At 42.8% G+C, this 27623-nt stretch overlaps 1 protein-coding gene across 2 annotated transcripts; it reads left to right on the plus strand.

Moving 5' to 3' along the window:
• Positions 1–1755: 1755 nt before the first annotated feature.
• UBE2G1 (ubiquitin conjugating enzyme E2 G1) lies at positions 1756–27583 on the plus strand. Of its 2 annotated transcripts, XR_009725780.1 has the most exons (7): positions 1756–2094; positions 17347–17449; positions 20416–20513; positions 21595–21773; positions 24808–24931; positions 25020–25078; positions 27053–27583. XR_009725780.1 is itself a non-coding variant. In XM_061355472.1 (6 exons), the coding sequence occupies exons 1-5, from the start codon at positions 2049–2051 to the stop codon at positions 24892–24894; spliced, it is 513 nt and encodes a 170-aa protein (XP_061211456.1). In that variant the 5' UTR covers positions 1757–2048; the 3' UTR covers positions 24895–24931; positions 27053–27583. The 2 variants fall into 2 exon arrangements, 1 of the variants encoding a protein (XP_061211456.1); XM_061355472.1 differs by lacking the exon at positions 25020–25078 and having other exon boundaries at positions 1757–2094.
• Positions 27584–27623: the final 40 nt, after the last annotated feature.

Raw genomic sequence — 27623 nt, forward strand, 5'->3', positions numbered from 1 at the left:
AGTGAGTTACTTTAGTGCTGGCTTAACTGACATTGGGAACAAAGCCTGCCTCTTATTCCTGAAAGAGAAATACCATCCACAATAGTGTCACTTCCCATCAACATGCCTCAATTCCAATCTGGGTGACTGTCTCTCAGCATAGTAAATTTACAAAATGCACTTGAACATGATAGACTTCTATGTTAAAATGGATAGATTGTTTTTTAAGATCGAATGAACCTGTCTGAAGCAATGCAAAATACAAATACAAAATACATTTGGGAATTAGAGTCAATGTACAAAGAAGAAAGTCTACAGAGATTTTCTTTGGCTAAGAACACCCTTTATGAGATGGAATCAGTAACAGTATCATACAGTGTGGTATGTCTTGTATCATCCTAGTTTAATCATTGAAGAAGACAGATTTAATCAGAACTGCAAGCATATCTGAGAATAGTATTCTGATTAATTGTACTAGCCCAGTAATGAAACTCTCAGACTATATTAGGCCTTACAAATTGCAGCATGGGAAAAGACTAGCATTGCCAACTAAAAACATCTCTCTTCTTCATCATCTCTTTCCTTCATTGCAAGCTGAGCTTGTTGTTCACAAACAAAATAAACCTTTTGTGGTAGAAAAAAACCAAAGAGGGTTGTTTCTGTAGAAAATTTGAATATTTTAGCAAACAAATACAGGATAAATCCCTTTGTAGTCATTTCTTTCTGCAATAGGGCAGGGTGTTTTCTGCTTTATGTCACTGGCAATAATGGTTCATCCAATTACCCAGAAACTGTATTTATTTCAGAATTAAAATGTAAAATCAAAGAATCCAACAGAATACTCAAAGCCAATGGCAGAGGAGCAGAGTTGCCCATTCCTTTCATTTTAGTCTCACACACCTATTTATCACAGCATATTTTTCACAGTCAACACATGAATATACAATTTGCATTTTTGTCAGTCCTTTCCTGACCATTTACTTAGTTCTTTGGGATAAACTGTCTTAATTTTTACCTCTTTCTGTCAGCTGTGCCTGTCATGACTTGCAGTCACCTTGCAAGAGCTCCTATTCTGAAGGCTTTTGGTGGAGATGTAAAATCAAGCCTATGTCCTTCAGGGATAAACTAGTGCTGGAGAGCTCCTTTACCTCACAAGCACAACAAGGGCTTTGACTTAAGCATTATACCTCCTTCTCTTTCCTGGGCACACCTTCAGCACAGTGGCACGCTCCCCCTCACACAAGCATCCCCATCACACCCACAATCTCTTACATTTTGCAGGAAACCTGCATAAGCAACTCCTATCCAGCAGCTAACTCTTTTTTAGCCTGTGCTATTTAGCTGCTATTTCTATCCCCTCCTCAAGAAAATCGTGTGTTTTGTAGGGCTGTGGAAATGGCAGCACTCTAAGGAAAGACAGTGCCCAGATAACTTTTGTTATTTGCTGCCCTGTGTGTAATATTGTACAGTGCAGCAGCTGAGGGAAGACGCGTGTCCCGCAGGGAGCAGCAAGCTGTCCCTCAGAAGCCTCTCTGCCCTCAGAGGTGCCAAGCAGGAGCAGCCAGCAGAACAGCCGCGCTGCGCAGGAGAGCGCACTATGTCCCCCCTGCGGACATTCTTCCTCGTAACAGGCTTTTCTTCCCTCACTGCTGGCTTTAAAAAGGAGGAAGTGGAGAGGGGACCTTCCCAACATGGCGGCCGAAGGAAGGCTCGGCCCGCCTTCCCGTCCCTCTCAAGATGGCGTTGCGGAAGGGCCGGCGGGCGGTCCGGAGTGCGCCTGCGTGCCGCGGCCCGGAGTGCAGTGAAATTCCTGGCGGGCGGGGGGAGGAGGAGGTGGTGGTGCTGAGGAGGAGGAGAAGAAGAAGGGAGGCTGGGAGCCACGGCCGCGCGCCCCTGCCAGGGACCCTGCGTGCTGTGGCAGCGGCCGGCACGGAGCCAGACCCCCGGGGGGCGCGGCGCGGTGCGGACGGGCTGAGGGCCACTCGCCGCCGCCTCGGGCTCTCGCAGCACCAAGAGCCGCGCCGTCCCCGCCGCAGCTGGGACTCCCTCCCCGGGCAGAGAGGGGGAGAATGACGGAGCTCCAGTCCGCCTTGCTACTGCGGAGACAACTAGCAGGTAACCGGGCTGGCGGCCGGCGGAGGGAGCGGGAGGGGGGAGGCGGGGAGGGCTGAGCCGATCCCGTGTGGGGAAGCGGAGGCCGGCCGGGCTCTGAGCAACCGGGGCCTGCTATGGGGGAAGGGGCGCTGGCTCGGGGAGCGTGCGGGCGGCCGGCGGGGTGCGTGTGCGAGAGGAAAGGGGAGATTACAGTCCCCCCCGCCGCTCTGCTGCCCAGCCGGGAACTGAGGTAACTAGGCCGAGGGGGGGAGGGGGAGCCTGCCGGCGATCGCTGCCAGGGCAGCCGGGGGGAGGGGTGCGGAGGGCCGGCATGGCGGGGGAAGCGTTTCCTTCGCTGCCCCCGTCCCGGCAGGGAAGTGGGAATTTGGCAACGACGCTGCTCGCCTGCCGGTCCCCCGCCCCGCGAAGGTCTTGCAGCCGTGTCTGCCCGACGCGGACAAGGTAGAAGGGAGCCGCGGCTTCGCTCCCCGCGGTGCGGGGGTTGTGTTCGGGGAAGTCTCTGGTGTGAGGGGGATGTTTGTCAGGCACAGAGAAGCGGCGGAGGACGGAGGGAGGGAGCCCCCCTGGAAGCGGTACTTCGGGGCCGAGGCGACTCGCGCCCCGTTCGCTCACCTTCCTGTGAGGACCTGAGGTGCCCCCGTCCCGCCTCTCCTCCCCTCTCCCACCCTCACCTCCCATACCCTGCGCCGTGGAGGGCTGGCCGGGAGGGGGAGGCCGCTTCCCCCTTTGTTGTCAGGAGAGCTGGGGGCTCCGCAGGCCCGGACTGTGGGGAGAGGACAGGGGCGGAGGGGTGGTGGAGGGCCCGCCTTGGGGAGGGCGAGAGGGGCTGCTCGCCGCGTGCTGCGGGGGGGAGTCTGCAGGGAGGAGCGAGGGGGCTCAGCCGGGGGCGAGAGGGCGGGACGGGTGCGGGGAAGGAGGAGTTGTGGAGCCTGGACCCGGGGACGGGAAGTGCCGGGGCGCCGGGTCCACGGCGGGGAGCAGCCCCGCAGCTCAGCCCTGCGCCGCTGGTTCCGTCTCCCGCCCCTTCCCTTTGTCCCCGCGCCGCCGGTCGAGCGCGGGCCCTGCCTGGGCCGCGGAGGGGACTTGGCCCGGCCCGGCCCGGCGCGCATGCGCGGGGCGCACAATGCGGCTCCATGTGTCGCTCGCTGCCAGATTTAAAGCGAAAGGACCTGGCGGCGGGTGCTGAAGGGCCCGCCCCGCGCCCCGCACGCACATGGCTTTGCGGCCTCCGCCTCCAGCCGGGATACAGTAACCCCGTCCCCCAAGAGCACGCGCGGGTCCGCCCGGCTCCTCGGGAGAATCCCATTGCCTTTTTCGTCCCTTACGTAAAAATTGCCTCATACCCCGATAAGGAAATGCGTGCTGAGTGCACCGGACTGGGGCAGTTACAGCGCCGGCTGGGGTGTGCTGGGTGTCCATGCAAAGGGCCTGGGCTTCGGAGTGGCACAGCAATCCCCGGAGGAGGATTTTGGCCTGAGACTGAAGTAATGTCTTTGAAAGCGTGAGGGTGGAAGAAAGCAGTGTTAGCAGTAAGGGGGTGAAGTTGCATAACCAGGTACAGCGAGCTACAGTAATATGTTTATTGCACTTTCAGCATTATCTCTAGGTTTTAGTTGATGATTGGTTTGAGAAACTTTAACGTAGTTAACTATTAGCAGGGGATTTTTTTACCCATTTAGGGTGACATTCTTTTAAAAAATAAGAACCTCACACATACAGTGGTTGGGCTCCTGAGCATAAGTATGGCCCTCAATGCCTTAGTAACTACTGAAGTTGCTACTGACATTCAGTGAGGTGTCTGCACCTTTGGATGTGCTAATAACACTAAGTATAGGCTTAATGTAGGAGCTGGAGTTGATGCAAAGCTTCTCTTTCCTATAAATGATCCCTCTAGGGAGGCAGTAGTTTAGAACAGTTGCTCTCTAAGTTGATCAAAATGAGCAGTTAGTAACCTAATATAGTTCTTTGGCTGTTTGGAACGTCACTTTTAACTAATTGTGCTCCATGAAAGCAAGCTTGACATTTAGCTGAAGCCTCTTGATAATAAGTATTAGTTGTTACTTTCTGGTGTGTGTGGTTTTTAACTTGTATTGTGAGGTCTTAAGACCTTCTATAAGCACATGCTCTTTGAGTGTGTAAGTACACTTTTAGACTGTTTGATTTGGGGGTTAACTTCTAGTTACCTTTCTGTTAATTCTTTTCTGAAGGATTCATGTTATAACGGTAAAAACTGGTAAGCTTTTCCAGTTACCCCTATTACTGATTCAACTCTGCTTACTCAAGTACTGCAACCATTTGCATGTATCATGCATCTCTTCTGGGGTGCTGGTGTTAAGTATTGTCAGTGCCTTAGGTAGCCTTTTATATGTGTTTGAAACAAAATTGAAACAATAGTAGAAGTGACTGTGCCTTACTTGTGTGTGGTGAATACTGAAGTACTTCAAAAGTGCCATCTGGAGTAACTGACTTAAGAAAGAAAATAGTTTCTTTATGATAACCTAAGTAACGTCTGGGCTGAATTGAAACTAGACTGACGCTGCTTGTTCTGATGGCAGGTTGCTTGAAGTTGCAGTGCAGAGCTTGAGCTTGATGATGTCTGATCCCTCTTTCCTACTGACTGTATTCTTTCAAGTCAGCTGCTCCCATGTGTCCCTTTGTTTACGCCCACATTACTTGTTCTACCTTAAAACAAAAATCAACACTTATTCTTTCCCCTGGTAAGGCTGATCCTTCAGCCCTTCCGGTACACACAGCTTTTGTGTTATGTCAAGTGTGGCGAGTCACTGGGTTGAACCCAATGGTTGGGTTTTGGAGGGCAATGAACAGGCAGTGGATACGAGTTATGTGATCTAAACTAGCTTAAATTGCTCTAGATCACTCAGTTGTCAAATTAACATTACTCAAGCACAAGGGATCTGCAGTTGGAGTTGTTGGACTTGGAGCAAGACATCCAGAAGTGGAGGGAGATTGAAGGGGAAATCCAAAACCTATATAAAGGTGGAGCAGTTGAGGAATATTAAAGCTTTTTAATGAGTGAGGTCTTGGATAGCTCTTTTCTGTCCCAAGAGGGAGAACAGTGACAGAAGGAGAAAGGACTGTACAACAGTAGTTGTCAGAATGAATACCTGTTCTATCTCCCATATGCTTTGTTTCTTGATAAAGACGTTATGGGGAAAATAAGTGTTTGTGGCACATAGCGCTTTAATGAGTTATTTTAAGTCTTGAAGACTTTGTTAAAGTAAAGGTTAACTGGCAGTTCTTGGTTGTCGGTGAGGCTTAAAACCAAGGATCTTACCAGAATGCAGAGCAAAACTCTACAATATAATCCCAGGTTGCTTCAATAAGCATATGAAGACAGACTTCTATTTTTCTCTTGAGCAAGCTGGCTTGTATTGTAACTTGAGCAGGTAAATAGTATCACAGCACCGTATATACACACACTTGTCATCTTAAGTGGCATGTTGTGGATGCTGGTGATGCTGTAAGAGAAGGGATATTCAATGACAATCACAAAATACAACTTCCAAGTTAGATGTGGGTTGTTGTTCTCCCTCCCAACCCCCCAAATACTAAGCTTCTCAGTGCCTTTGCTAATGAAACAATGAGGTGTATCACCAGGGAATCACTATAGTAGCTGTTCCTGTATTGACTCCTGCTTGCCCCCATTTAGGCACAAGAACAGTTCAAATCATGACAGGCCAAACTTTGGGTAGTTTTTGTTTAAGTGTTTAAAGGAAGTGGCGAATGGGATCTCTGACTGCCAAAGCCAGTTAGAGTACTAGTCTGGCTAGCTGGAGCTGAAGGGAAGTTCTTTTCTGTGTCTATCTGTAAAGTTAAATGGCTGTTCCTTCTCAAATTAACTTAATTGTAAGCTCACGCAGCTTTTGGAAATGCCTTAAAATTCAGTGTAGTGCTTGTTCTTATGGACGTCCCTTTTCTTTATTTTTTTAAAGAACAAAGGCACTTTGTTGTGTCTTGGTAGTAATGTGAAATAGAAGTCAGGACCTGCCCATTTTTTCTTATGGGTAAGGTGCAGGAAAAACTAGAAGAGTAGAGTGCCTCTGACACCCCCCCCCCCCCCCCCGAAAAAAAAGAAGAAACCAAAACCAACAGCAAGTATGCAGATCAGTACAGCACTAGATTGGCAGAGTTCACCCCCCAGGGGAGGTGGGGGAGGACAATCTGTGTTCTCTATACTGCCCCAAAACTTCATGCTCTTTAAAAAGAGGCAGGAGACAACTGAGAGTGTAAAGCTTCTCTTCCCCTCTCCAGAGCTGTCAAGCCCAAGGGTGTTGCAGACTGAGCCATTTCTGACTGCTTTTATTTCATCTCTGCCAAATCCTTGCTGACACAGAGACTTGTTAGAGTAGGCAGACTTGTCTAGTTCAACCAGCAAAATCATGCAGGGAGGACGCAGTTAAATTGGTAGCACACAGTGGAACCAGAAGTGCGAGTCCTCTTTAACATAAACATGGATCACTGAAACCAGGGGAATAGCCATGCCTGTGTTGGCCCCAGTTGCAGTGGGCTGTAAATATTCTCCAGCTTAGGACGCAGAAAACCCTGCACAAATACTGCTCTAAAACAGGAGAAATGTGGTATTATTTCAGTTTGGAGTGGACACGGCTCCTATTTCAAACTGAAAATGTCTAATTTAAAATTAAATTAACAAGTTAGAAAACTATTAAATACTTAACGTGACAGTTCAATGGTTTCTACTTGTGGAAAATGTCTTGCAATGTAATGTTGAGTGGGCTGGATTTCTGGCAATTACACAGGATTTGCTTTTAAAATTTTTGAGTAGTGAAAATTCTGAGGGAATTACGGAATTAAGATCACTTTCTAGGTCAAAGCTGAGATGTGTATCTCTTGGGTGGCTGGTTGTGAAAGAAGCCTTTGTTTACATTGGAGTGCTGGTTATTTCCTGGCTTACACTAGGCTTGTCTACAGGATAATCAGTTGAGTGGCACTGATCTGTGGTATTAAGGCGATGCTAGTCTGTCTGTTAGCTTCCTTGGAGAGATCTGTATGGCAGTAATATTCTGTATTATCCTCTATAGTTAAGACTCCAGGGTCTCTTGGCCATGTCAAACTTGACTTCACTATCACTTAAAATGCTGTAACCCACCCTGCTTTTTTAAAGGACTCATTTTTAGATAACAGTCTTTGTTGCTCTGATGCCTTTTTAGGATGCTTAGATACAGCATGTGTGTACCACTCACCTTCACACTCTTGCAGTGTAGGGCCCCATTACAGCAGATTAGATAATTCTGTTTCTTGTGAGTATGTGTTGACAGAATCATCAAAGCTCCTTGCTTATGCTGACTGTAGATAATATCATGCTAAAACACATGCTTTGCTATAGTGTAGAGTTAGAGCAATACCAGGAGCCTGAATTTCTGTTGCACTGCAAATAACATAATGGAGGTGACTTGTGGCAAACTTTACTAGCTGCGCTTAATAGTTTTTTTGAATGTTCCTCTTGCACAAATAAGCTGAACTGTGCCTCTTCTAAGAAGAGTATTTATGACAGCAGTCACAAGAGGAAAAATTCAGGCATGCTGGCAGTTTTGGGAAGTGAGGTTTAGCTAATCCTCAGAATGGAGGGCCTTGATGACTCAACCAGTTGTTTTAACAGGATGAAGCACTATCAGCCTGCTTTATAAGCTTACTCCTTGATGGGGCAGCTACAGTCACAGCCAGTTGGCTCTGGCTAGGTCAGTTTACTAATCTTTCAGGGAAGGAACCAAGCTTATAATAAATTAGGAATTCTTTCCTCCTCTGCTCCTCCAAACAAGGCAGTGTAAGTTACACCAAAGTACAGACATAGCTGACAGTAAAGTGGTTTTTCTGTTCTGTTAGAGAATAGCGGAATGGGAGAATGCTTCTGGAGATCTGTGAGATAAGGAACAAAATTAATACTGAGAAAATACTTTCAGTAGAGGAAATCCTACTTCATTAACATCTTTATTTGAGATGGAAATGTTAAATCAAACAAATCCCATTGAAATGTCTCTTCTTGTGTAATTGGTAGTGATTCCAACTTTAGTATTAAGAGTTATTTGCTCCAGAACTGTAAACTGTGAGGATCTGTTGATTTGTTATAAAATACTTTGGTTTGAGAAACTAATCTTGGCTAAATGAAGTAGAGTGAATAGTCTTCAACTAGAACCACATGTTGTGATTATACCTAATTCTGCCTTGACTCTTCTGTAGCTCTTTCTTGCATTTAAAAAAAATCACAGACTTGGAACAGTCTGTGCATATTCAACTAAGATAGGATTGCTCAGTCCCTTTTGTGGTTGGTACAAGTTGTTGGGTTTTGGTTTTGGTGGTAGGTTTGGGTCTTTTTAGTTCCCCCGAAAACCTATTCTAAACAGTTGGAAAATAGGTGAACTTTGTAGGTAAAGCTTGTTTCCCTCAGATAAGCATTTTGCTAAACTTTATTCCACTAATATGTTTAATATGACCTTTGTTTTGATCTGAAATAGAACATTTTGTCTCCAGTGTAGAGACTGGGTTCTAATGAAGCAGAACTGAAGTGAAAGGTGCCTGCTGCTCCGAAAGTACGAACTAAATACTAGAACAAACTTAGATGCCTGGAGAAAGAAGAGCAGGTGGCTTCGTGAGGAAGAGGGCACGAGACTCTTGACACACTGTCTGCTTTTTGTCCCAGCATATTAGAGCAGAATCTGGATAACACTTCACATGCAGGCCTTTGCTATTGCCATGTTGCATCTGCTTTGTTCTTCAGTTTTCAGTGTGGATATCTGTCAGTGGACTGGTTTGGCCAAGATCACTCTATGCAACGTTGTAGGTCTGAGCTTTAGACAGCCCTGAAAACGTAAATGTTCATATTTGCTTTTCCTGCCTACTCCCAGGTCCAAGGCATGTCAGGTGGAATAGAGATCAGATATCCAGACCTTGTAAGAACATTAAGTATAGAAATCTAATCAAATAGGATTCCATAAAAATAACTGCTCTCCTGGGTAGGGATGTTAGCAGTGCTTGTACAGGTTTAGAATAGTAGTAAGACTTCTTTATAGAAACCCTTTGTAAAGGCTTTTATATACAGATTTTCTGTATGTGAAAGTTAAGGAAACCTATTTCCATGCAGTTATTACAACACCTAGTAGGTCAAGCTGGCTGTTTGTTTTTTAGGTGGCTTGCACTTGGTGCTGATCTAAAAGGTGATGCTGTCAGGAGTCACATACAGAAATGTCTTAAAACAACTCTGAATAACAATGTAGCTCAAATTAGGATATGCAAACCTGTTATTCATATTACAAACAAGATTAAAAACAAGCTGGAAGAGTGTCCTCAGCTTGCACAATGACTTACGCATGCGATGAGGAAAACTTCTGCTGACCTCCTCAGCTGCTAACATCTCCCCATGGCATAGTGTTGTGATAGAGACTTTCTAGTGGATTTCCTGGAATCGTGTTCTATTCTTGTATGTAAAGTATCCTAGAGCCCTTAGTTCTGTTCAGAGTGCTGTTTCATGGCTGGTGTGCATATGACTGCTTGGAAGATACTTGGATGGAATGTTTTTGTAGCTTTACTCACAAAGTTGACAAGTTAATGAACTTTCCTGCTGTCCATGCTAAATTTGACTACATTAATATGACTGGCACTTAGGATGACACTGACTTGCCAAATGCATGCAGTAGACATTGGAAGCTCTGTAGACTACTTTGTAAGTGAGTGTGATTCATGTGACCTGTTTTTGACATTGCTTTGGGATGAGATGATCAGAGTTTCAGAAACCACTTATCCTGATAAGGTCTCTATTGAATGCTGCTGAGGGTGACAGTCTCAAATACAGGCAGATATGTGTACACATGAAACACTTGTCTGACCTTAAGAGTGGAAACGTGCATCAGACACTGAGGAGAAAATGAAGGTGGTGTTTCTGTTATGCTGGGTGTGATAGATGAAAGTGGCACTGAATGCTCCCTGGTGAGATAACTGGCTTCCTTTTAGATGTGAACTTACGAATCAAACTTCTTCCAATCTTTTTGACTATTCCAGTTCTTCCCTTCCTCGTATTACCCCCAGAATTCAGACATTGCTGGAAATGGTAGTGTTTTGGTTTTGGTGGGTTTTTTTTGACAGACCTGTTCAACTTCTACTTTAATTTGGGTGATGTAACTGTGCTGGACTGTGATGTGGTACACAGCATGCTTCAAGCAGGCTAGCCAAAGAAGACTCTTCAGAAAACAGTATCTCTCAATTTCTACCAAAATTACATGACCAATACTAATTCGAATATACATTCTAAACTTACTGCTGAGAAGCTTAATTCTGGCAGCATAACTCTTCCAAAGCTTTAAACAATATTACAGAATTCAGAGGTTTTCATCAGTATGTTTTCTATTTCCAGTGTTTTATGGAAGCAGATTTGGACAGGATAGTAACTGGAACACCACCTCCAGTTTCAGAGAGAAGACTTGGGGCTTAACAGGCCCTATATGCTCTGCTCTGTAGTTACTGGGTTCAGGCATTTGCTTACTGGCAAGTGAACGGGGAGGGAGCAGGGAAGGGCCTTCCTTCTGCATATGGTAAGTGCGGGATGTTGGAAAAGGACTGCTTGGAGTATGTGTAAACAGAAGGCTTTTATGGCATGAAGACTGCTGCAGAAAGTGAAGGTCTCAAAATAGGTCATCCCCATTCTTGCTTGTCTTTCTGACTCTCAGGTAAAATGGTGCATGGGAACAGATCCTTGTCTAGGTAAATTGGGTTACTGGGTCAGATCAGCAGCTGGGTATCTAGTCTGTGAGAGGGAGCTGGCTTTAAGACCTTTATGTTGAAATCAGTGTCTAAAGGAGCACTGACGGTGCCTGTCGGTGACCACTGCTGTGGGCTTAAGGGACTATAAGAAGCAAGACAGTACCCAAGACCTTTCAAGCTTCTGGTTAGGGTGTTAACAGTTTTCAACTAAGTAGCTAACCTGAGCTTTCAGTTGTCTGTCTTCAGGTATGCCACAACTCCTGTGAACATGGAACTACAGAACTAACACAATCAAGGAACTATTTTTAGTTCATGCCTAGAATAATGTGACACCTTACTAGTTAAAGAATCCCAACCTCTAGTCAAGTTTCCCTGGTAACAATCACCTTAATCCACAGATCTCCAGTAGCAGTTTTAGGAGCTTCTGCCTCCCCCTTTGGGCAAGTGCTGCAGTCCTCTTGTTTGCAGAGCTGAAGCAACTGTGTCTCCCATCCGTCCAAAACCTGCTTCACCATGCAAATCTTTGGAAAGGGTATGCAGGTATAGCTGAGATGGCAACCGAAGCATGTTGATGCAGCAGTACACAAAGCTGTGTAGCACTGCACTGATGTAACTTCTGATAGCAACTTGCCAGGTAATGCTAACTATTCACCCCTCCCTAGAAATCCTCTGCAGTGAGAGGAGAATTGCATCTGTAGAAGCCTGTAGTGCTGCCCTTATCAATGGGGTGAGCATGGAGCACTGGAAATTAGTTGCCAGGCTACAGTGAAGAGTCTAATCTAAAGCTACTAGTGAACTGGTTGATAGAATCTCTTCTTGAGGCAGGTTTGTTTTCACTGCTTCAGTCTCACTACAAAATAGTGTCCTTCTGTGGCTGGAGGTGTTCTAATCACTATCTTATTTGTCACTGCCAAGGGGGCTATTAGGAGTGTGTGCCTATCTTGTGCTCTGTTTTGTCTGAACTTTTTGGATGAGCTTGTGGAGCAGGCCAGAACATGATGGAAGTAGATAATAGGGAGAGCTCTGGGAATACATCTGTACAGGGATATCATGTTACTTTATCATTATCTCAGCTCTAATCTAGAATCAAAGATGTACAGCTGGGTGTGCAGGCAGAAAGGGAGGTCTTGAAAATCATTACTGACCTCAGTTAAGTAATATAACTATGTGTAAGTCATAGATTGGGGCATGGAGGAGAAGAGTCTAGAATGAAGGGATTCCAGTTTATGCAGTTGTTAGAAGCTCGTGGCTAAGTGCTGAGACTCTCATAAAGCAACCATGAAAAAACCCAAGCAAATGTAAAGCTCTGCTCCAGCCTGCTTTTTCTGGACACTGTGCGAGTTGGCTAGATAATTTCTCCAGAAGTCTTAGCTAGGACTTAAACTGTTCTGGTTTCTGGTTTTATGCTGGGCTCAATCCACTGGCTGCACACAACTCAGCCACTGTGTCAATTTACTGAAGAGACTGCTATTAAAAGTAACACAGAAGCTTATATTTTTGAAAGCTTTGTACTGTAATGTTGCTTAAAATACACTGAAGTGTTCCTATGCAGTGGCTGGGTGGGTGAAAAGTCAAGCTGAAAAGTTGAGATGCCGTACATAGCTGCTCCATGCGGCCATGGGACTCTTTCTGCTTAGTCATTTTGTTGACGCAGTTTTGCTTCTGGATTGGTGAAAGTTTCTTGGCTTACATAAAGGTGGTTAGTGTGGGAACATCAGTAGCTTGGTGTAAACTAAACACTGAAACTGGAAGCACAGTTTATGGTACTGGCTTGACTCAAGTTCAAGGCAGTCATAACTTAATTCTGCTTTGGTAAGAGCTAAACTGCTGAAGGAGTGTTGTGTTGTGTTGGTAGCTCCTGTAAGAGAGTAGGTATAGGATATTAAAGGCTGTTTGGGACTTATAACTTTGTTAGATTATGGGCCTTTAGTATTCCTCACCTCCCAAATCAGATAATGGTTCAGGACTGGGATTAAAGGAACTGAATGTCTAATTTATAAGCAGCCAGAGGATTGTTCCCAGTAAGTTGGTGCTTGGCAGCTGCCCAGGTTTGCACTGCTTTGGCTGTCAGCCTCTGCCTGAGGTGCGGAGGGCTCTACCTGAAACTGCTGCTAGACTAAATGCAAGATTGTTGTTTTTCTCTGGGGATAAAAATCTCTATTGTATTAAACTGTCAGAAACACAGAAAATAATTTGCAAATACTAGGCCATAGAGTGTGATATACAATAGTAGCAAGTAAATTGCACTTAATTAGGCATGGGCAGGGTGGAAATGTGTTAATGTACTTGTTTCCATGTAAAAAGTACAGCATATCTTTAGCTAAACAAGAAATCCCAAAGAAAATCAGGATTGAAGAAGTAAGTGGAGGGATCCAGTTCTTTATACGTGTCTGACTTCTCTGCTCTTCCGAGGATTTGTAGGCTTTGTAGAGGATATGCACCAAGAGCTTGTTGCACCTCTCCCTGCCTGGAGGAGGGAATTGAATCCTTTACTTTACAAACTATATCCATCATTTGTGTGTTTGCCTGGGAAAAGTTCTGTTTGGGCTGCGAGTAGTTAGCTGCTGTAGTTGGTAGGACCTGACAGACAACCAGAACAGTTGCCTGGAGTTCTTGAGCACAGTGTCAGTGTGCTAGAGGCTCCTTTGGTGGTGGGCAGCAGACCTAGGGGGACTGAGCACAGTGCCATGGGGGCAGCCCTCTTCATTAGGGATTTTAGTATATGGATTTCACTGCTATATGAGTCTCGGCTTGTGAAGAGGTAGGTAAGAGATAAGTGATGCTACTTGTTAACTTCTCTGATATGCAGCATTGGTTATATCCAGGGGAAAACCCAAGCAAACCCTAGGCTTCAGTGTTTACAAGTTTTAATGAGTAGCAGCTTTCAGCTATCCATAGTAAAGCAGCCAAGGATTATGTTTTTCATGTCCCAGTGCAAAACTTCCCCGAGATTTTCTTTTTTGTTTGCCAGCCAGCCATTAGCTGATGTTAAGTTTAGCATAAATAATCTAGATGGAAAGTTCATTTTAATTTGCCTGTAGTAATTAAGCATACCTTTAGTGGAGGAGGTGCCTGAGCTTATATCCCTTGTTTTACCTCAAAGTATTCTTGCAGGCAGTAGCTATTTGAACTGTGCTTCAGCATTGCTACTGTGGAAGGAAAATGAGAACCTTCTACAAGGCAGAGACTGATGCCACCCTCCTGTAAAGGTAGTAACATCATAATTTGCCTTACAGGTAACATCCACTAAGCAGATTTTCATAGCTGCTGTTACAGAAGATTTTTGTCAATGGCTGTCCGTTTCATACAGTTTACAGATTGTCTGCATTACAAGAGTTGCCATCCAGTGCTCTTACTCTTTCTCATAAGATCTCTTGCAATGTAGTGCTGCAAGATCTTAGGTATGAGTCAGAGTGTAAGAGCTGGCTTTCAGTGGGAACAAATACATAAAAAATGGTTAAAAGGACTTGAGGATAAAAAAAGTTATTGGAGGCTGAAACAGATGTAAAAGGAAATTGAAATAGCACGGATCAAGAGAAGAAAATGGTGTGTGTTGGACTCAAAAATAGTGTGGTATATTTAGATAGGGAGAAGTATGCTGAATTTTTTTTCAGAGTCAACTTCTGGTAGGCTTTTTACATTCTTATCAGTAGGAAGTGATAACTGGGAAGCAATAAGGAAGCCAAATGTGAGCAGCTTCAGTGTGCACAGAACTCCACATAAACCCTTTTCTCCCTGTGGAATACAGAAATGAGGGAACATGTTTTGGAGGCTTAAATTCAAGTTTGAAAGTATTAAGGTGAGATACTCAGATCTAATATCTGCACTCTTCTGGTTGACTTCTGTAGTTATGCTGGTTATTCTATATTACAATGCTAATAAATAGCTAGAAGGATGTCTGAAGTGTCCTGCACAGAGATGGCTTTTCTGCACAATTAATACAAAATTTTAATCCTGTGTGAAAAAGGAGGTTGATTCAACTACTAATGTAGTGTAACTTTTAATGTCTGATGCTGGAGGAATGTCTAGTAGGGGACTGGTGAAGGCCTTGCTCCATGTGAGACATGTGACTGGTTTCTCTGCCCCTTTAACCTGAAACTAAATAGAACTGTTACTCAAACTTATGCAGCTGTTTCCACAATGTTTCATAGATGCCAGAGGCTGAAAACATGTCTGCTTAGTGAGGTGTGGCCATGCTGTTAGTTCTTGGTTTTGAAGCTTGCATCTTGCTTAAAGAGCCTGTGATGCTGCCTTTTGCCTCAGGCATTGTCTTGAGAAAGCATGATTTGGTTCAATAACTAAGTCTTTGTCCTGCAACTTGGGGAGTGAATGGTTGACCTCATGTGTTGACTAAACCCCTGCTGAAGAGCTTTTACGAAACCCCCTTCCAATACATTTATTGCAACTTTAGCATTGAATCACTTTGTGGATGAATTTTAAGTCTGAATTCTCAGTGGCCACACGAAGTCGTCATTCCTGTGTCTACCTCTTCAGGACCTTGGTCTTTCATGTGAGCTGAGCACTTTATTTTCCCTGTGTAAACTTACCCTTCTGTGTAGGGCTTGAGTTGATTCTTCTTGCAGTTTTTAAACTGTGCTTTAAAGGGTCAAGACCTTAACTGGCAAACAGGGAATGAGCAAATCAGTTTGGACTTAAAGGTAGCCTTTCACCATAAAGGTATGAGGTTCTCACTAGTTCTTCTGTGCATGTACCTGAGGGCATTATAAGGATCTTTGAACTTCAGTCTGTTGCAATGCCTAGAAATCAGCACAGAATACAGCTATTGGGTTTACAAAGAGGGAATATGGAGACTAACTGTACTGTGGAATATAATGAGGGCTGTACAGTGTCAGGATCTAAAATAAGTGCAGTAGAAATTGTAAAGTAAGATTGAAAAAAATCCAAATTTAATCTGGAAATTACTAACCAGTTGAAGGAATCACTTTCTCTCCCCTTCCCGTATCGTAAATAGCCAAGATCCATTAGGACTTTGTATGTCCTGTTGGAAATGCTGGATCAAGATTTTCAATTTAGCATCAATATGGCATTTACATTAGGTTTTGACCCAAAGCTGTGGGAGAATTTTAGACAGTTGAATTTTAGGCAGAACTCATTTCAAGTGCTTATTTCTGAATCTTATGCGTTTTCCTGGATCAGCCTGAACACAGTGGAGTCTACACCTTGGTCTGACTCCTGCATAGCTATTTCCAGATAGGCCTTCTATCTGGCAGTAACCATATGAAGTAACCTGTAAACTTAGAATCCTGTATTGCTCATCACTAGTGGATAAAGCTGTGAAATGAAATAATAAGCTGTTACGCTGTTCAGGGTTTTTATCTTCTGTGTTCTCTTCTAGTAGTTCAGAATGTAGTAAATCATTACCTCCAGAATGCACTGGTCTCAAATGCTTTCAGATTCTCAAAAAGGGAAGTAGGATGCTAGTTTTAAATAAAGAGATAGCGTGACTTTGTTTTATCTGTTAACGATTTCTGGAGTTCAAGATAGACTTCAGTTTAATCTGGCTTCTACAGGGTTCTTCCAAAGCAGTGTGGCTTTTTTGTTAGTAGGAAGTCTGTTTTTTTTTTTTTTACTTATTCCCCCACCTGTTGGTATCTTGGAGACCATGCCCCACAGCTCTGAGTCACTTTGGACTTTCTGCTCCTGGTGTACTTGGATAGCTTCAGAGTCAGGCTATGGGTCTCTGCTCTGGCAGCATGCTGTTGTGTGTGGTAGGGAGCTGAGGATACTTGCCCAGGCCATAAATCCTTCAGTAGGTACCAAATCGATGAAAGTCATGGGTTGTTGTGGTTTTTGGGTTTTTTTTTTTTTGTTTTGTTTTTGGTTTTGGTTTGGTTTGGTTTGGTTTTGGTCAAGTATAGAGGTGTCCTGGGTTTAGCAGTGGCAGTCATTTTTCTCTTTCTTGGTAGCTGGTGCAGTGCTGTGTTTTGACTTTCAGCTGGGAACAGAGCTGAAAAATGATGTTTTGGTTTGGCCAAGGACTTTGTGAGCCTCATGCTCTGCCAGGGAGGAGGGAAGCTGGGAGGAAGCAGAGACAGGACACCTGACCCAAACTGACCAAAGAGGTATTCCATACCACAGCACGTCATGCCCAGGATGTAACTGGGAGTTACCTGGAAGGGTGGAGTGAACTGCAGGGTTGGAGGAGGTATCGGTCGGTGCTTGGTCGGGCTGGGGGGGGTGAGTTATCGGTCGCCTGGTGATGGGGTGTTGTATTCTCTTCCCTTGTTATTTCCTTTATCATTACTATTATTGGCAGTAGCAGCAGTGATTTGTGTTATACCTTAGTTACTGAACTGTTCTTATCTCAACCCGTGGGAGTTCCATTCTTTCCGATTCTCCTCTCCGTCCCTCCAGGCGTAGGGGGAGGGCAAGAAGGAGAGGGGGAGTGAGTGAGTGAAAGCTGTCTGGTTGGGGTTAAACCACGACAAGAGGCATGATCAAAACCAGCAAATGCTTATCATAGACACCTAAAGTCACTCTTAAATTTTTTCTCCTACACAGAGCTCAACAAAAATCCAGTGGAAGGCTTTTCAGCAGGCTTAATAGATGACAATGATCTTTATCGATGGGAAGTCCTTATTATTGGTCCTCCAGATACACTATAGTAAGTACTGATACTTATACGGAAACTTAAGTGAACTTGGATTTACTAGTGCTAGTTTGGTCTAAGTGGGTAGAAGTTAATCTAAATCTTCATACTGATGTAAGTTAGGCAGCGCTGTTCTGTTGCTAGTAAAATACCTGTAAATAGCTGCATTTGCTATATAGAAGTTCTAGACTGCTTTGCTCCCTTGGGAAAAGGTAACACTGATCTCTTTGTGCTTGTGTAGAAATGAAATAGAATAGGCTATCCTGCTTCTGTTGCCTTATGCATTTAAGTAAGGCAGGTATAATCCAGTAATTTCAGTTATCGCTGCAAAGCTCCAGTTTAGCTGATAGTACAATTCTAAACCATTCCAACTTTATGCTGGTGATTGCAGGAAAATATTCAGGGGGGTTGTAGTTGGGGGAACTGCATCAGACCATAGAATTAGCTTCAAGTCCTGTCAGTTTGAGATAGATTTTCCTGCGACCTAGAGCACTTCGGTGCTGATCAAAGTTGAACTGTTAGCAAACCTTGCACAGTAGGCTTCAAAAAGCTTCCCTCCTTATTCTAAGGACTGGTTCTTTAATTGACATTTGAACAGAAAACCTTAAGTTTGCTGTATTTTTACACTGCTGTACCTGAAGTGTACAGAAATTCAGAGTACCTAAAGCATTCTGGCATATGCAGTGTCTTGGGTTTTTGTTTGGCTTAAACCCTCTCACTACCATGCCCCTCACCCCTCAACCCCCCAGCCCAAAAAATTAGCTAATTGAGAGAACAGCTTCTTTATCATAGAGATTATATATGATCATCTACTCTAGCTCCTGGGAAAAGGTTCTGTGCCTGGAAGAGGTCAGTTGAAAGTGTAGCTCTTGAAGATGAACTCTATTCTCCTTCATTACACTGTTCCAGTGGTAAATTACTAATACAAAAAGCCTAGTGGCATTTACTTGAGGTCAGTTTTAGTTCCAACATGAAGTTGTATACCTCTGTCTGCAGACTTCTGAAGTACTTAAACACGGTAATTGAATTACTTTGCTTCTCATGAAGCTCACTACATTATAACTCTCAAGTCTTGCCTGAGATGAATTCTTCAACTTCTGTTGACCTCTTTTTGAACAGTCTTATAGCGGCTTTATTATATTCTCATGGCCATTTTCTAAATACTGTCAGTAAAGAAATACTGCTTCAAATTGAACCTCTTTATATTTTAAAAATTGCAATAGCATATTTTTTCCCACTTAAGGTGCTGAACTTGTTTTGAGGCTATTTAGATAAGAAGCTGTCTTCTATTCCACTTCATAGTTGCTGTGTTTCAAGGTAGTATTATACAGCATCCTCCTCCCTGGTCTGTTTTATGATGACAGAAATACATATAATAGGACATAATTGAACACAATCAGGTGGTTCAGAGTTCTCAAACATCAGTCTCGTTCCTGGTCCCACTTGATTTATTCCAAGTTTACTTGAAAAGACTTTAGACTACTGACAGAGACCCCTTGATGAGGAATAGTGCTTAAAATGGCACAAATGTCAATTAACAGCTGTACTTCATGAACTGGTTTCTAATGTGTATTCACTTGAAAAGCTGTATTTATGTGTAGATGATGAGAGTTGACAGGGATGCCAGTGCAGCCCAATAGCTGGAGGATCTGCTGCTTTGCAAAGGGAAAGAACTATTTCACTTTGAAAGAAAACTTAACTGGTTTGGGGCTAGCAGCAAATGTAATCTAACTCTCCTTTGTCTTGACTAGTATGACTATTAGCATAGTGAATGTTTCTGGAATTCTAACTGTTCCCAGGATTAAAGTTTCTTTGGAGACTGCCTGCCTTTTCTAAAACTTGTGGAAAATGAATGCTGTAGGTTTAGATACCCTCAGCTGCTTTAAGAGCCAAGTCATTTAGATCTAATGCTCTCTGGGTTTGGGTGGTTTGGGGTTTTTTTTGAGACACTAGAATTACACATCTTTGGTTAATGGTGGTAAAAATGTGTTGTTTCCTCAGCAGCCTCTGGCCTTTGGATACTGGCTCCTTTACAAATACAGGGGGGAAAAACTGCACTGAACAACTTTGTCTTTCTTACACCAATTCTTTTGTCTGTGTGGCTACTGAGGAGTAGATTGTCTTATTGCACATCTTGTGCCACCTTCTTTGGAGGTTATGTTCTAGGTTTTGTCATTTCAGCCTTTGCAATTTCAAATTTTGTTACAACCTTCAATGATGGTAACAGGGCAAATGTTACAGTACTTCCATTAGCCAAGTGTTCCATTTGCAAAGCTTTCCATGGAATGTTAGCCCTTCACATTTTTCAAAAGGGACTATTCTGGGTATTGAAATGTAGCTGTTTAAAATAACCCAAACAGTTGCCTTAGATATGTGCCTGTAAGTCCATGTAAAAACTGGATGTCTCCTGTTTAGTATTGTTTTCCAGTTCAGTGGGCAGAGCACTTCACTGTCATGTTCAAGTCCCTTTAGTTTAGTGTTGACAAGGTAGCATTGAAGTCTTTACAAAACAGTGCTGTAGACACAACTATAAAGCTTTCTGTAACTTGTCACTGAGGCTTACTGCTGCAGATTGACATCAAGGAATTGGGACTGAGGTGTGTAAAGGAAAACAGGTATTTGGTGGGTTGTACTTGAGAAGGGAGTTACTGGCAATAATTTTTTTTGCTGTACGTTGAAATTCCAGATGGTGATTTCCTTTGCAGTTTTTAATTTTCTTTTTGGTAATTTTTTTTTTCTTTTTCCCCTCTGGAACATCTTCCCAGTTCTAAAAAAGATACAGTGTTGGGAAACTGACAGTATCTTGTGAAAGGATCTTCTCAATCTAGAAACTCTCGGTATTGCATATGGCAGTGTTGGTACTGTTAATTACCAACATGATGTTAAGCTGTGTGAGGGGTAAACTTGGAGTTTTTGATACATCACTAAGTTCCAATCTTCAGCTTACAAGAAACTCTACTAAGATATTTTTGATTCCCCAGTGAAGGTGGTGTTTTCAAGGCTCATCTTACTTTTCCAAAAGACTATCCACTGAGGCCGCCAAAAATGAAATTCATCACGGAAATCTGGCATCCAAATGGTAAGAAATGTCAAAGTTTCAATTTCTTTTTTGCAATTAACTAAAATGTGATGAAGACAAATGGATACATTTCTGTTCATGTTAGAAATAGGAAACTGCATTTACTTTGCCATCATCATCACTTCATAAAGGAGTAATAACCATGACAGAGTTTTTAATAGTGCTGCTCCAAGAGGCTGTTCCTAAAGTATCTTCAGAAGCTCCTGTCAGGAGCTTCTTGCATTCTTGGTAACTGTTCAGGGTTGGTGTTTTTTTCCTAAGTGCAAAATTCTAGTCTGAAGAGAAATTTGCCTTCTAATAGCTGTCTCTTTTGTTATACCTTCAAATATTTCAGCTTAGTGTGACAAACTTGGCAGTTCAGTGTAGAATGCCAAGGTTGTCCTACTCTGGTGAAGCATGAAAGGAGATAACAGCATCTTTCAGTCCCTCCAGTGGAGATTCTTCCTAATGCTTCATTCACTTATGGACTGCTGGACATAGATGGGAAGGTAAAATAGAATGGAGGAAGTTTTTTACTGGGGAAGAGGAATATCCTTCACTTCCTAAAGTCATTATTGAAGCTGTTTCTGTTGAAAGCTGGGAGGAGTCCAGCACAGTGCTCTCACCGTAACAGACAGAAGGAATATTTTGATGTTGTGCTAGTTTCAGTTCTGGAAATATCAGACTACTTGTAGGCAGTTTCTAATTCCAACAGCTTAAACTATATTCCAGTACACTGCAGTAATATCCAGCTGATGCTGTTGCTGTGGAAAAAAAAGTCCCTCTCTAGTTTGCTGAACTTAACAGAAAAAGCTTTAGTAGAAGCCTGTCTAAATAGTCTTGAAAGTCACAGTATGATTGGATTAAGTTCTTCCTCCCCATGTGCCCTCTCTGTCATAAGTCCAGGTGTAATAACAGACTTCCACCCAACCCTGTTTGTTACAGATTGAGTTCTATAATAGTTAATGACTTTCCTTTTTCATAGTGTCTTCACTAACATGCTTCCAGACAAGTTGGAGTGAAAACTAACAGTTCCATAACTGTCCTGAAGAAATGCCAGTGTGCTGTTCATTACTGAAATATGCCTTGCTCTGTTTTGTAGTTGACAAGAACGGTGATGTCTGCATTTCAATTCTTCATGAGCCTGGAGAAGACAAATATGGATATGAAAAACCTGAGGAACGCTGGCTTCCCATTCACACAGTGGAAACTATAATGATTAGTGTTATTTCTATGCTGGCAGATCCCAATGGCGATTCTCCTGCTAATGTTGATGCAGCGGTAAGATTTTCCTTGATCTGCCAACTGTTTTCAGTGTAGAAACCTAAATTTGCAATGGAGTTTTAAGTACAGTAACTTCTGGAAAAACCTCTTAGCATGTATTAAGGTTACCTTTTTGTTGGGAAAAGCAGTCAATTGTGAAACACAGTTACTAGTTAGACCTGGGAAATCTCTTGGAGATTGCAAAGGAAAGACGTCAGATTTCATAGGCAGTAGTTTTTATCCTATGCAGTAATACTTTTATTTATAGTAAGTAACTTGTGCACAGAGACACTTAATGGATAAACTTCAGCTCCTTCACCCTTAAGAAATTCAAGGAAGCTAGCTGTAAAATGGTGGGGATATATATACACATAGGTGTTTCAACTGCCATTAAGTTAAGCTGTAGAAGTTAACATATTCTGGAACCTTTTTTTTCCTTTTTTAAAGCATGTTATTAGTATAATGCATGAAAAAAATCTGTTTTGGAAATGATACAACCTGTTAACAGATTATTGATTTGAATGGAAGAAGCATATGTGGTGAGATCCCTCAGTACAATCATTTGCATCCACCTCTACAGTAGGCTTCCTGGGTTAAGCAGCAGGATTGACTTTATATGTAAAGTGCTTTGAAAATGTACTTGAAAAGCCTCCCCAGGCACCTGGCTTTCAGCTCTGGAGGAAGCATTGTCCCAGGACAACATGGACTTTTTCTGCTTGCAAACCTGAGAGCACAGGAATGAGCAAGTTATTAATGAAATGCTAAAGGTACAATTAGAATTCCTCAGTTTACAAGCTCATGTATGTTGAATGTAACTGATCTAAGGCTGGAGAAAGCTTGTACTTTTAGCTATTCCGGTCACCTTCCTAGTATCACAAGGTGTGTTTTGTTTTTTTTTTTATCTTTGCCCCATTCTGTCAGCTACTTCATGAGTGAGGATTTTTGCCCCAGGGATACTAGATGGAAAGCTCTGCATTTGTGTACCTAAACCTTAGGGTAAAGGTTTGCTTTGAAGCACATCATTTTCTAGCCCAGCTTGAAAGAAGAAAAACTTAAATACAAATCAGACAGTGAAGACAGTACTGAGGCATCATTTTGGATGCTAGGACCTATTTTTCTGACTGTGGTATTAGATGTTCTAAGTAACTTTGGAACTCCATGTGCTGCTTGAGCAGTGTAGCATCTCCTGGATTGTAAGATGCGTTCTCTATATTAACCAGAGCATACTCAACAGAGTCATGAAGAATTCCGAGCTGCTATCAAGATGTCTTCTATTTGGTTTACTAAGGACAAGCTTACTGCAGCAACGGTATTTGGCAGTTACTAAGAGATACTTTGTCTGCTTTCATTAATGTCTGGTTTTAGGTGAGTCTAGAGATTAAGATGTTACAGGTAGTTCACAGCATTATAGGAGCAGGGCATATACCTGCTTCCTGAAAAAATGAACTGTACATCTTGGAGTACTATCTCTTGGAGTGGGGGAAAAGTGAGGGATAGGAGCCTGAATAAACAAATATTGAGAAGCAGATAGACCAGTTGATCTAAAATGAGAGTTTTGGAGAGATTGCTGTCAGATAGGAAACTTTGCTGTTCAGTTCTGAACCCTTGCTTCATAGAACTATGTTGTGGTTTAACCAAGTCCTTGGCCAAACCAAAGCATCATTGTTTTTCAGCTCTGTTCCCAGCTGAAAGTCAAAACACAGCACTGCACCAGCTACCAAGAAGGAGAAAAAATGACTGCTGCTGCTAAACCCAGGACAAACTACAAATACAAAAATGGGAACAAAGCCTAGGAATCTAAAGCTGGGAGGGCACAAATTCAATGCTTTTCTTGGCCCAAAGCCATGTTCTGTAAGGTGTCCCATGTCCCAGTCCAAGGAACAAAATGCTTGGTGTATGAATTGCTGAAAAAGAGCAAATTAATCAGTGGCCTTATTTGTGTTTTCACTGGGAAGATAAGACATGCTGGGCTTTCCAACGTGCTGACTGGCTACGTGAGCTTGGGGGTGTGCATGTTACAACCTTCCCTCTGAGTAGGGGGTGAAAAGCTGTTGTGTGCTGTGTTGCTTCAGGTTAAACAATGGGGACCCCTTTGCTCACCTCTGCAGTAAGAATATATTGCTTATATCCAAACCTAAGAACTGTAGAACTTACCAAATGAAATAAGGTGTTTGTGTTTTCTCATCACTTCTTGCCTAACTGCAAGGCAGTACTCAACATGTCAGCGTTAGTCATGTTGTATGATGCTCCTGTGCTTTCATCTGAGCTTGTCATGAGGCTGGCCCAAAAACCTGAAAGCTGGTGGCACTTTTCCCTGTGGGTTTTCATGATACTGTAGTGTGCACATCTCTGGGTTCAGACTTACTTCTTGCCTGTTTGCTGTTCAGCTCTATCTTTGTTCTTCATCTGTGCAATTCTGAAATCAGATACCTGTCACAGACAGCATCCTCGGAAGTGTGCTGAGAATTCTATTCAGGTTTTTCCCATGGAGCCAGTATCTTGCAGCCATATCTAACTAGGAGGTGTTTCCTTTCTAAGGGCACTGCTGTGTCTCTTGTCAATACTGTGACTCCTGTATTTCTACCCTGGAGTGTCTGGCCAAATTGAGAGGGAGTTGAAACTGTCTTAATCTCAGTGTGACTCCTGGCTCCACAGTACCTTTTTTCATCACTGCAATTAAAGACACTTTATCTACCCCATTAACAACAGCTTGTGGTCTACAGGTTGAGTTTGCTGCTACTTGCAGACTGAAGTAAATAGATCTCACCCTAGACATTGTGAAATATTGGTAGCCACCAGGTTAGCCTTAGAGAATGCCTAAAATACCAGGGGGAAGGGCTGTTTACTGTCTTGTGGGGAGTTTGCATAGAAACCCAGAGCAAGCTTCCAAACATCCTGAATGACACAGGTTTGCAGTGACTGTCTCTGATTGTAAGCAAATTCAGGTGCTGCCTATGGCCCATGGCTGAAAATACATAAACACCTAAGCCTCTTTCTAGAACTTGTATGTTGTTACAGGCCTGACAACTGAAAGCTATCTATTCAATTGCAGAAAGAATGGAGAGAAGACAGAAATGGAGAATTTAAAAGGAAAGTTGCCCGCTGTGTAAGAAAAAGCCAAGAAACTGCTTTTGAGTGACACTTATTCAGCAGCTAGTAGCTTCACTTTTTTCAGGGTAAGTAACATTTCAAAGACAAGTCAGTTACTTGAGCTGAGGATTTCCTGCCTAAGTGTTGCTGAACTAATTTTTTTTCCCTTCAAAGGCAAAAAACCCCCCAAACCTCTCTCCTCAGTCGCATGATCTCAGTGGACTTCTTTGGCTGTACGTGATACGAAATAAAGACTAAAAGAAATTTCAAGTGCAGGAAAAGCCCCTTCTGCTGAGATTGGGGAACCTCTCTTGCATTTATGCTGTTCAGAAGTTGAAATTCTCCTTATCAGTATTTATCCTGCTTTATTAATAGTGCTTAGGGATTACTGGAGCTGTAATAGAAGGGACTAATCATTCTGTCATGCTCATTATTGTGAAGAACACTTGTTTGAATCTTAAAAGCATCTTGTCTTGCTATCTCAAGGTCATATATAAATCTGTGGAGTGTCGTGAAGATGTTGGTGGCATGTTGCATGGTAGGTTTTAAATCAAAGACTTTGTTGAGGTTGTTAGGAACCATTCACAAAGGATTGCTTCAGGTATCTGGGAATTTTAACAGAAAGCCTACTAGCACATCAGAAGGGATCTAGGTGAGGTATTTACCCATCAATAATATCAAGAAAGGTGATGTTCTTTTCAGCAGCCCAAAAACGTTGTTTTACTGGGGAAGGTGTAGAAACAGCTTCAGAAAAACAGTCGTATTATGCTTGAAACTGAACTGTGGCATATCTGAGAGCCTGGACAAGTTTTAACCTGAGAGCTGACGTGAGAGTTGACACTGAGAACTGTACTTTCTGCCACCCTGTTAAAAATGAGCTTCTGACTCAAGATACTTATTTGAGCAATCCCATCCTAATGTTAATGGGACCTTTTTCTTTACAATAAGCTCTTGTAGAAAGCTCTGTATTAAAACATGTCCTTTAAAATACTTGGCCTTTGGTCACTTTAACCTTGGTATGCCAAGGAAAAACTTGAAGTAGCTAATAATTTCCCACTCCTGCTTTTCAAAGTAAAACAGCTTCTTGTTGAAGCTGCCTTTAATAAAAGGTTGGATTGGCAAATAAACTATGCTGACCCATTGGCTGGAGAAGCCCCAAACAGTATGTGCCAGTTAGCTTCAGCATACAGACTTGGGGGATGGCATTGCATCTATTTTAAGGGGTTTGTGTTGTCTCAACAACTAGAACAGCTTACTAAATGCTCCTGCTAGTGAGTGTTTCTTCATCAGGGTTGTACAGAAGATACTTCCTTTCTTGTGCTTTTGTAAGAGTTGTGGGGGTTGGGGGAAGGCTCCATCTGTGACAGACTAGTACTGCAGTATCTCTTCTCTGCAGCAAGACTGTGATTGAACAGAGATTTCTCCAGTATAGAGAGATCATGAAAAATGCTTAATATTGATCAAAAGAGTAAGCAAAAGAACTGAGTGTCTTGTACAGCTGCTTGTAACTAGAGTGTAAGAACTGTTAATGTGGCTGGTAGGGTGTTTTTTTTTGTTTTGGAGAAAGGGAGTTACTGTGAGTAAGGCTGCAGCGTATCCTCAGCTGACCTCAGCTCTGTTGCTATGTTAAACTTGGCCATGGTGAAACAATGTGCATGACAAATACTGAAGTAATTGGCTGTGTTGCTTTTTTGGAAGGCAAAAGCTTTTCTAAGTCCTGGTGACTCCTAAGTGATGGGCAGTGAACTGGATGAGATGGGGCTGTATAGCTGGTTTCAGAACAGTACAGTCTGACTTGGTAGCTGTGATGTTAACTGCTTACTAAAGCACTGCTGTGCCATTTTGTACAGCACTCTGCTGTTGAAGCAGCACCCATCATTCACAATAAGTGATGCACAGAGGTTTCAGTTGTAAATCTACAAGCATTTAGCTCCATGTGGAAATCAAGTGTTTGCACACCATGTGCTTTTGACAAGCAACACCAGTAAGAGGAGCCTGAAAGTCTGGTAGTTGAGCATGGATACACAGCATGCTCAACTAACTAGAGTCTTTCTCAGGTGATTATGGATTTATACATCTTCTCTTTAGAGGTTTGTAAAGTTCTTGAACAAGGAGTAATTATCTTCCTTGAGCCTGAAACACTATCAAACATCTTTTAAGATAATTGAGGGTGATGAGGGGTTTTAATACCTGTGATTTCTTTGTAGGTCTCCAATTGAGAAACATGGCACTGTTTTTTTTTCCTGCACTCTACCCACCTATTGCTGGACTTCTGTTGTTACAAGTTGGCAAACACTGGCTGGAACTGGGCTGCAATAAAACATGCCAGTTATCAATGCTGACAAGAGCCTAACAAGTGCCAACACAAGATGATTACACATTTTGAAATCTAACGAACTGCTTTAACCTTCAGGAAGAATTGTAAAGATGTGTACATAGCACAACATGATCCGGATAATATATATACTGTTCATGTACATCCACAAATACACATTGTACCAAATAATGCTGTCTGTAGTTAGGAATAGATTCGTGTAAATTCTAAAGATTTTAGCAGGTTTTTCTCTCCCTATTCATTGTTTCCTCTCAGTTTAAAAGACAAACCAACAACACCTTGTGAAGCATGTCAGACTAAAACTGATTAGGACAAAGTTGGGGTTTTGTGTTGTTTTTTTTCTCCTCTGCTTTAATTTTCCTTTGACCCACTGAGGCTTAATTAAAATCTCTTGCTTATTCAAGTTTAGTATCTCTTTTTTGGTTTTCCTTTTTTTTTTTTTT

Source organism: Neopsephotus bourkii, unplaced genomic scaffold (genome assembly GCF_033783945.1).
Source record: "Neopsephotus bourkii isolate Nb327-2 ecotype Australia unplaced genomic scaffold, CSIRO-AGI_Nbou_v1 NB_804, whole genome shotgun sequence".
Lineage (NCBI taxonomy): Eukaryota > Metazoa > Chordata > Aves > Psittaciformes > Psittacidae > Neopsephotus > Neopsephotus bourkii.

Coding starts and splice junctions, on each gene's coding strand:
- UBE2G1 (XM_061355472.1), top strand. CDS start 2,049: ATGACGGAGCTCCAGTCCGCCTTGCTACTGCGGAGACAACTAGCAG. Junction 17,450..20,415: donor GGTCCTCCAGATACACTATA/GTAAGTACTGAT, acceptor TTGATTCCCCAG/TGAAGGTGGTGTTTTCAAGG. Junction 21,774..24,807: donor CTGCTAATGTTGATGCAGCG/GTAAGATTTTCC, acceptor ATTCAATTGCAG/AAAGAATGGAGAGAAGACAG.